The sequence below is a fragment of the Cottoperca gobio genome, chromosome 6, assembly GCF_900634415.1.
Source record: "Cottoperca gobio chromosome 6, fCotGob3.1, whole genome shotgun sequence".
NCBI lineage: Eukaryota > Metazoa > Chordata > Actinopteri > Perciformes > Bovichtidae > Cottoperca > Cottoperca gobio.
The window spans coordinates 4,771,401-4,781,965 of record NC_041360.1 but is presented as its reverse complement, the minus strand read 5'-3'; the positions used below and the strand labels follow the sequence as shown (position 1 = coordinate 4,781,965).

The following is a 10,565-nucleotide window of genomic DNA, read 5'->3' as shown; positions in this document are numbered from 1 at the left end:
CGCAAGAAAAAAAAAAAGGGGGGGGGGGGTAGTGGCTGTGAAGGAGAGGAAGACAGCCTTATTCTCATCCATCTCTCCCTCTCCTCTATTATTCATTAACCTCTTCTCATCCCTCGTTCAACATGCTGATGGAGGATAAAATAGGTCAGAGGGAGCTGGTGCTCGCATAGTGACTGATGTCTTCCCTGACACGTCGTGCACTCGTCCCCTCCTCCTTCCTTCCCAACATCCCTCGCTCCTCCTCTCCCTATTCTTCTCCGCTGCCGCTGTCTCGTCGCCCCATCTTTCTCACCCACGCCCTCTACCTTCTCCTCTCTCCGACAGTGCTTCCCCTGCTCTCCATCTCCTCACATCCCTCTCATCATTTGATGATTCCTGAATACTGTCGTTCCTCTGCTCAGCTCACCTACCTCTTTCTCTCTTTCTGTTCTCCCCGTTGCCTGTTGTCGAGGAGTAAAACTCAGACAAAGGACCTGTGTTGCTGCTAGCCATCTGCAGGGGGCACACCAAACCTTCATATGTATGAATGAGTTATCTTACTAGAGGGAGAAAAGAAGGGCCCAGTCAGGAGTGGTGGGGAGAAGCAAATCTGCTGGAACGATGAAAAAGAAGGGCGGTGTAACGCAGGAAAGTGAAATCAGAGGGAACAAAAGTAATTCCAGATCATGTACTTTTCTCCACTTCATGCTCAAACCTCCAATAAAAGCTGTGGCTGTGGTCTCAGGTGAGGCTTTATTATTATTAACAGACTTCAAGTGGAAAGTCGAATAACCCCCACTTATATGTTAACAAGCTTAAAGCACTACACGGTTGCTTGTGCTTGTTTATCGTCTCAATATTTGCAAGTGGCTGAAGCCGTCTGAGCACTGTGACCACTGAGCTCCACCTGTGTAACTGACTGCAGTAGCACACATGTCCACCGGACGGCGGCAAAGTCTATTTAGAAATAAACAATTATATACACTTTCAAACCTAATCGGGAATTTCAGTGTTGAAAAATAGGATTAAACAAAAAACATTTGCAGAGGAACCGTGGTTTCATCATGTATTTATTGTTGTTCGCTTACAGCATTTAAGGCCCGTTGGTGATTAAACACGTTACTATCTTTTGTTTATGTTCCCATGCATCTAAAAACTTGCGTTTCCTGCTGCAAGAGGAAACTGTTATAAAGAAAACATGATCATACTGTGGTGAGGACAGTTTAGAAAGGTGGTAATACGAAGTGATCAGAGTATCAGAGTGCATCAGAGTAATGAGAGTAGGCCTGCATCTTTTTAAAGCTGCATTAATCAAGATGATCATACTAACAATGCAATAAATGTATACCACCACATGTAGACAAAGTATCAACTCCCGACTCTGCAGTTGCCTTCAGCTCTACAGACCGTTTCAGTGTCTTTCAGCTCATTGTTTTGGTTTTAAGGCCTGCGTCTCACCACTCTTATCAATCTTGTTTCTAGCAACAGAAATCAGCAGTTTCTAGTAAAATAAAGATCTGATAAACCCACTGTCCCGACCGGACTTCATATAAGTAGACAAGTCGCACTCTGGATAAGAGCGTCTGCTAAATAACAAATGTCTTCCTTACTTCCCCAGACTGGTCTCAATATTATCGTTGAATATTATGTAGTTACAGAAAATAATAATTTTATTGAAAATGAATAAAAACTGTTGCTCTCAACAAACCATAATCTAGCAGCTAATGTAATTGTATATCCACAAATGGAATATAGTTATAGTAGTAGCAGCAATATATCAGTGGGAGAACAGAAGTGTTTTTGTTTTGTTTTAAAAATGAATGAAATTCTAAATCATATTACTGAATTATTTGCAGTACAGTTCAAATGACATGTTTTATAAAAGCAAATACAAAAGACTATTTTACACACACAAACACCACACTCACAGTCACTCAAACAGTTTGGCGTGTCCCACTATTGGTCTTCAAAGAAGACTTTAGCCATGGCGAGGGCGACCTTGGCGACCTTTTTGTCCTTGGGGTCGGGGCCCATGTTGCCATGTGCCAGTCCTGTCCAGTACTGCTCTGTACGGCTCTGGTAATCCGTCACAGTCTCTCCCTCCTGCACTGCGGGGTGCTCCTCTTCATCTGGAAACACACACCGGTAGAGAGGTGTAAATTGCTGGTAACATTTTTTTTTAAATCATGAAACAGCTTTGAGATGGTTTCCTGCCAAATCAAACCGCACATTTAAAGAAGGAGCCTATCTGCTCCAAATGTCCCAACAAGCTTAATATTATTATTTTTTTAAAGTTATATTTTTGGGCTTCTCATGCCTTTATGATTGTGAAAGGGAGAGAGAGAAGGGGAACGACATCCTGTGGCAGGACTCAGTATATGGGACGCCTGTGCTACTGGTTGAGCTACCGGGACGCCCCCAACAAGCTTATTTGATAGATTCATGAAATCAGTAGTGGCTTCAGGTTCAGAGTGGCCCAACTCCTTATGTTAAAGAAGCATTCTGGCTATTTCAGACATAAAGGTGGATGTTCTGGACACAGCGAGTGAAAACAGACTCATAATGTGTGATTTGATATTTGGCTCAAGAGAAGCTTAGTCAAATCTGAGAAAAATAACCTATTAAGATTATCACTGAAATATCTCAAAGACTATAGACGATGAACTACCATGAAATGTTGTACAGACAGTCATGGCCCCCAGAGGATGAATTCTACTGACTTCAGTCCTCCCGAGTTCTCATCTGAACTTATATAAAATCGGTAAAAATAATGTCATTAGCATCAGACTCAGCTGTACTTTGTGTTAAGTGCTAATTAGCTAATTTTAGCATGCTAACACAAACTAAAATGTTTACATTATATGCTCAACGTTAGCATGTTAATATTAGCATTTAGCTTAAAGCGTCACTGTGCCTGAATACAGCCTCACAGATCTACTAGAATAGATGTAGAGTCTTAGCCTTGTTAAATGATGACCTGTATTGAGCAGGACATGCAACCGTCAGTTATTCAGTAACCTCAAACTGACTTCTGTGCTGCAATTTCTTGTTCTTTATTTGCCGATACAGATAAATTTGCAATAACCTAAAAATCTTTAGATGAAGATGAAGGCATTTAGCATCTAGAGTCCAAGTACCTACTGACGGCATATCACATTTCAAAATGGAGATGTTTTCACATGTTCGAAATGTTTGTATGCCTTAAATTATCTTCTGTTAAATATCAAGCAAACCCTGACCTACACACGTGCTGCTCGTTATAAATTACATTAAAAGGTAAAGGGCAAAATAAATACGGATAAGTAAATAACAGAATAATCCCTTGCCTTCCTCATCCTCGCTTTCTTCTTCAGACTCCTCCTCTTCCTCCTTCCCTTCCACTCCTTTCACCGCCTTCCCTTCCACTCCTTTCGCCGCCTCCTCCTCCTCTTCCTCCTCATCTTCCTCTGACTCAGACTCTTCCAGCCACTCTTGTGTCTCTGTGGAGGAAAAAAACAAAACATAAATCTAAATGAAGCCTCACATCCTTCTCTCCCATCTTATCATCCTCCAACTCTTCTCCTGCATCACAAGAGATAGATAGATCTCTCTCTCTCTATATATATATATATAAGATCTCTCTCTCTCTCATATATATATATATAGATATATATATATATATATATATATATATATATATATATATATATATATATATATATATATATATAAGCTCTCTCTCATAAACACACACACACACACACACACACACACACACAACACACACACACACACACACACACACACATATATAGATAACAAGATAAATCTCTTGCTTCAGAACGACTGAAAACCTCTAATTTTGTTACTTCCTGAAGCATTTTTGACATCTTTTTCACTCACTTGGGTCCATTTCAACCAGAACCTCCCACTGGTCCATCTTGTTGAGGTCCAGAGAGTAGAAGTCGTTGAGGGTGAACTGGCGGTCGCCGACCTCGAACATCCCTCCGTACAGGAAGAGCTTGCCCTGACGCACCGTTGCCATGGCACTGGACCGTGCGCAGGGCTCCACCAGGGGGGGGGAGGCTGAACCCGAAGAGATGAAAGACATGTGATTGTCCAACCAAATCTATACTTTTGCTGTGTGTGTGTGTTTGTGTTTGTGTGTTATCTTACCATCGTCCTCCTCCTCTTCCTCCTCCTCCTCCTCCTCCTCCTCCTCCTGAGCTCCAGGGATCACTTCCTTGATGGTCATCACTGTTCCGTCCTCCGTGATGATCTCTTTGACGACCTCAGTGGGTCCTTGAGATGCCTCCTCCTCCTCCCCCTTCTTCTCTGCTCCTTCCCCCTCTGCGCCACACTTCTTCCCCCTCCTTCGTTTCTTCTTCTCTGACTTGTTTCCCTGGACAGACAGAAACAAAATATTAATAATATGCCAATATTGGTCAAAATATCGCAACCCTGCAGTTCTCTGGCAGCTCCCAGTAAAAAAGTGAAATCAGGCTCAACTTTTGCTGCAACGCCCCCATCAAGGCCCCGTGTTGGCCAATCACATACATGCAGGCGCACACCGGCTGGATTACTTTGTAACTTGAATACCATTTCTCTACGGTTTACCTTGTGATCGTCGTAATGAAAGATTAAATGGTTGCTGCTGTGATAACTCTCCAGAGTACTAAAATCCTGTTGTAGCTTTAAAAGAGTAACTTAACACCACACTGAGAAAACATTTTAAAAACTTAAATGCACTTAAATGCATCACAGGCATCAAAAATGAGATTTTCAAGGGCTGTTGACAGCACAGCAAAGAAATGAGCATCTGTTATAAAACTTCTTGGGGGCATAAACTGAAAATCAAGCAATGTCAGAAATGAAGGGGGGGGGCAAACAGCAAAAATGGTCCAAGAAATCTCCGAATGCCCCTAAAAACTGTGATCGAGGGGTAAGATTCAAGATTCAGTCAGGATGGTCAGTTGAGTCTATAAATGCATTTCCTCTATGCTCAAAACGTCAGCAGGGCTACATTTGGGGATGAAATAAAGCCTTTTTATTGTTTTTTCTAAGTGCAATTATTTCCAGAACTATCTATAAACGAATACATGACAAAGACAAAGACAAAGGCTATTAAGAGCTAAATAAAAGCCTAAATAGTTAGAACTGTCTCCTGCTGCCTCCACACGGTGGTGATTACTGAATGCATTTTAATCTGGGCTCATGTCTCAGTAAAAACAGCAACTTTATGCACTAATTCAAAATAAAAATACCCCCTAAATTTTGTAAATGACCCACAAAGTGTGAAGCCAAGACATATGCTCTCGTCTAAACACACTTGACCAGCTTCATGGCCTTCAGCTTACCCTGAGCAGGCCTGGGAACCAGCGGTTCTTCACTGTGTCATACAGGTAGAGGTCGTTGTAGAAGTCGCCCTCCAGTGTCTCCTCCTCTTCCTCATCACAAACACCACCAAACAGCACCGCCCGCCCTGCCGGGCCCATCGCCGGAGAAAAGCCAGAGCGAGGAAGGGGCTTGTTCCCGGAGGGGTTCACCCTCGACCACGACCACTTCTCTGGAGGACAGAGAAACAGTCGAGACGTGTCACAAAATATAACCAACAGGGATCGTAGCTGTATGATTTCTAATAATGTTCAGAATTTGTAATGTCTTTAATAACTTAAATTTTTTGTACCTTGGCCATCTTTACCCTCTCGCTTGAGAAGGAACATGTCAGAGTGGATGGTCCCCTTCTCTACATCCTTCTTCACTCTCTAGATAAACACACACACAATTAGACGGACCAAATCACAAAAAGTTATGCATCATCTATATGTGGGAGGCGCGCACACACACACACACACCACTTTAGAGTATCCCCCGTAGATGATGACACCCATGCCGTCCGGCGTGGAGCTCATCTGACAGGCGGAGCGTGGGGAGGGGGCGGAGCCTGATGGAGTGAGGCGTGACCAGGAGAAGGTGTCCAGAGAGAAGGAGTAGATGTCATTGTAGTAGATAAAGTCCCTGCAGGGGAGGAGAGGAAAGGGTTGAAACTGAATCACAAATTGAAAACGGAAGGATTCGATACATTGAAGAGCTTGAGGAGTGTCAAGGTTATGGCCTACTGTAAAAAGATTGCAGTTTAGATGACAGCCTGGATCTCATTAAAGCTTAAAGCTGCATTAAGCAGTTGTTAGGGGCTGAACTCTGTGACATTCTGAGTGTGCTCCTCAGGCACGAGTCTGTTAGTTGATCCAGTGCAGCACAAACCTTTGGTCACACACACACACACACACACACACACACACACACACACACACACACACACACACACACACACACACACACACACACACACACACACACACACACACACACACACACACACACACACACACACACACACACACACACACACACACACACACACACACACACACACGTCCAATAAGTTCAATGTTCACCATCCTTTAAAAATATCTAGCTCAGTAGTTGCTAAATGCTCCACTAAGTTCACTAAGAGATTAAAATGAATAGGATTTGGAATAGTCTCCCTTCACCCATGACAGGTATGGAAGTAATGAAACATGTTACCTGTCCACCATCCACTCCATCACAGACATATTGTCCTTGTTTATTATTCAGGAACCTGCTGCCTACCTGTTGCTCTCATGGAAACCTCCAAACACCAGCAGCTGTTTCTTGCTGAGGACCATCCGGTGGCCGCTGCGCCCTGATGGACCCCCGGGCACCCTGGAAAAATACAAAAGCTGAAATCATTTCCGATCACTTATTTCTGTAAAATGATCGTTATAAATAACATCTCCATAAAATAAGTCCTATGGGTCTTATTTTATGGAGATGTAATTGTTATTTCCTAAGCAATCAACTCATCTACTGATTACATTACAGGATAGAAATAATAATAATAATTAACATGTCCTTCATGTGTTTACGGCCACCCTCAGAACCCTGTGTTCAAACATCCATCTTCCATTTATGATGCCTGCATTCATCATTACATCTATTCTTATGACCCTCTGCACGTACTTGATGTTCTCCCAAGTGTTTGTAGCCAGGTGCAACACCCAAAGGTCCTTGTAGTGGTAGAACTGTTCCCCGTTTGGAGACGCAAACTCTCCTCCAAACACCCAGAGTTGACCCCCACCCTGGGGAACCACCACCGCCTAAGGGGGGGAAAGGAAGTAGGAGTGAGACAGAGGGGAGGAGGCGAGAGGGAGGGGTGAAGGAGGTCTGATGTCCTCAGATTTCATTGGTTTTCCTGCAACAGGCCATCAGCCGTGATGACATTGCTGATAAGTTCCAAACTTCCTCTGATCAGTGCTACAGCACTCTGCCCCCTTGTGTTTAAATGAAGAATCACATCATTGATCAAGGACTTCCAAGCAACATGATGTTCCAGTGGAGCAAATGTTGCACTACCAGAGTATATTAAATATAGCTGTAAACTTATTATGAACACCATTCATTTGAATATTTGCTTACTTTTAAGTGGTACTGCGTGAATAAAAACTGTTGCCGACAATCACATAAAATACAATAAAGCTGAGACGTTACCCAGTCAGAGGGACAGAGAGTGTGGGCGTACCTGGTGAGAGCAGCGTGGGGGAGGAGGGTTGGGGATCTCTGATTTAACCCAGTTGTCTTTCTTGATGTTGTAGAAAAACATATCATTGTACAGGTACGTCTGCAAAAAAGGCAACAACAGGTTTATAAATGAAGAATTTATTCAATTGAATTTCTGCCCTGATATATTAATAAAACGGTGGGTGGGGGTAATATTACATGAACAACATCAGAATCGTTTCAAGATTAAAGTCGTAATTTTACGAGAAAACAGTGGGTTTTTTTGGCCAATTTAAATTTGCTAGGTCCGTACTCTTTTTTTTTTTTGTATGAAACCTTGTTAAAATAACAAAATCTCAGTTAATCAATTGTTTACATGAAGGATAAGGATGGCTTCTGCTTTAAAGACGTTGTTATTAGTACTGCAATATCCTCCCGAAATATGAGACCGTGTGCTGGTGGACACAGACTAGATGTCACCACGTTGAACAATGTAATTACCGACTCATTCAGACATTTAGAGTATTTTCTACTACCTTCTTTCCATTGAAGAATTCTCCTCCAAACATGATGAGTTCATCTTTCTCAGGATGGGCGGAGAAAGACGCACTCAATCTGAAAAACAGACATCAGAGACTAAGATACGTACATCCTCCTACAGTCGCTGATAGACATGATTCAAGCACAATGTTACAATCTCCCCTGAAAAGGACATTAATGGTTCCTGGAGCATCAGCTTGTGTCCTGACATTCACTTACTCTGTGAAATCTCTCAACATCAATTGGAGGAATTAGGACAAAACTTTGTATATTGAACTTTCTCAGAGGATGAATCCCACTGATGATCCTTTGACTTTGGCTCTAGCACAACCATGATGTTGACAGTTTGGCAAAACCAACTATTGGATGGATTGCCATAACATTTGGTGCACACATCGGCTGGTGGTGTGTTTAATGTATTCTATCATGTGCTATGGGGAAGTCTGCATATGCAAGACAACTTTCCCAATAGGGACAATAAAGTGGAACTTGAAGAAAGTGATAAAGTTGTTCACCTTGGTGATGGAGGTGGACATGCTGTCTCTACAACTTGTGTCTTCTTTGCATCCAGATTCTGAAACTCAGCAATCAGAGCCTCCAAGTCCTCCTGGAGAGGATAGGGAAGAACACAACCAGAAGGATGTAAATGGCTTTTAAATACAAGCACATGTTGAGTGTAGTGGCAATATTGCTAATGCTAATATTAGCTGTAATGCTAGTCCTAATAAAGGGCAGTTTTGTTACCGGGCAATAATTTAGTTTGAGAGTTGAATATTAGCATTTGTAGTAAACTATGCAGTTAACAAACCAATAAACTAGCTAAAAATAATTTCCACAACGTATTAACACTAATTTACAAAGCTACGTTGTGTCATGTGAAAAGTACAATATTAGTAAATATTACCTATAATAATAATACTTATTATATGGGGTAAATGTTACCTCCTCTCGTTTGGACCTCTTTGAAACCTTTTTCTCCATTTTGGCAGCTGTCTTCTCCGCTCCCTTCACCTTCTTTTCGTTCTTGCCTTTTTTGCCCATGACTGCTGTGATTCACTGACAGAGAGCGTTAAATGTTCCGGGTTTTCTCTGTTATTTTAAATGAAGTCGGAGTCACATGGAAATCCAAACAATCTCGCATGCTGAATGATTTCCTCTCCTTTCCCCTGACAAGTGAGGTTTACTTCCTGCAACAAACGTGACGTAAGCACGTTGTGTGTAAGTGTAACAGCGCACTCTGGCGGATCGGAGGACACAAGAGGAGAAGATAAAACTGTATTTATCCCGAGGGAAACTGTTGTGCAACAGTTGCAATATACAGTAGGAACAGATTTACAAAACATATTTATTTTTACAAAATTTACAAACAGTGCAAATTTTTTTATAGAGATAGATCGATAGATCGATAGATCGATAGATACTTTATTCATCCCGAGGGAAATTTAGGCATCCAAGTAGCTTAAAAGACATTATACATTTATTAACATTACATTATGGAAATTAAATCTCATATTATTTTTTATTTGAATCGCACACTGCTATTGTTTACCTTAATTGTATGTATATTATCCTTTTGTCAATAAAGAAATGATGTTGTAGACATAAGGGCTTTGCCTCTGATCTCCAAACTTTGACTGTTTGCTGGCGTGGTTACTTTCATGGTGGAATATTATTTATTCTCAACAAAGAGTGGCCAGAAAACACAGGGCGAAAGCAAAACATTTGGAAATTTGGTCTTAAAAATAAAAACATATTTTGTTAATATTCCCTTGATGTGATAGGTGTGTGTTTCGCCTATTACTCCTCCGGAGAGCCTGACCTGTGTAACAGCAGCAACAGAAAGTCTCCCGGGACCAGAGCCACAGAGCTGGGATAGCTCTGGCGAAAGGTGAGCAAAATGCTGTTGTGGCAACTTAAAATCAGTTTCTGTCTAGAGAGTGATGAGTGAGGCAACAAATGCACCAAACACAATATTTGTCTATACAACATCTTATAGATCTTTAATGCATGCATGCATGGCGTCCCTCCTAGTGAGTGGGCACCCCATAGTGAGATAAATAGCCTACAGCCTTTTATACAGTAGTGAAAAGAAAGCCTGTATCAGGTGCCCCTCATACAAACAGGATATCTAATCACTTCCATGCCAGCAAATTACAATTAGGTGACCTGATGGTCCAAGGTCTCATGAGTCATTTCACAAAGGCCCACATCCAGCCACACCCAGATATCCAAGCAAGTATCACCACCTGCAGTGTTATCAATGCATTTCATCTAAAAGCTTACAAGTTTCTTAAAGTTTACAAACATGAAGATAACATTTCATAAGGAGTACGTTTCATAAACCTTTAATAGCCTACCACATTTTCCATGACAATACTAACTGCTAAGGGAAGCCTCCCGCTATGAGTTGTTGCTGCTTTGGATTTTATTAAAACAAACAATCAAACCCTACAGGGATCATGGATGTGGATGGATGTGAGTTATAT

The 10,565-nt window shown here is 41.7% G+C and overlaps 1 protein-coding gene across 1 annotated transcript; it reads right to left on the bottom strand.

Moving 5' to 3' along the window:
• Positions 1-1,031: 1,031 nt before the first annotated feature.
• klhdc4 (kelch domain containing 4) lies at positions 1,032-9,120 on the bottom strand. The gene is made up of 13 exons (XM_029434899.1): positions 9,022-9,120; positions 8,595-8,686; positions 8,076-8,154; positions 7,562-7,660; positions 7,003-7,139; positions 6,613-6,705; positions 5,814-5,976; positions 5,645-5,723; positions 5,316-5,524; positions 4,135-4,360; positions 3,862-4,044; positions 3,306-3,458; positions 1,032-2,108 (listed from the first exon to the last, which is right to left on the bottom strand). The coding sequence occupies exons 1-13, from the start codon at positions 9,118-9,120 to the stop codon at positions 1,936-1,938; spliced, it is 1,785 nt and encodes a 594-aa protein (XP_029290759.1). The 3' UTR covers positions 1,032-1,935.
• Positions 9,121-10,565: the final 1,445 nt, after the last annotated feature.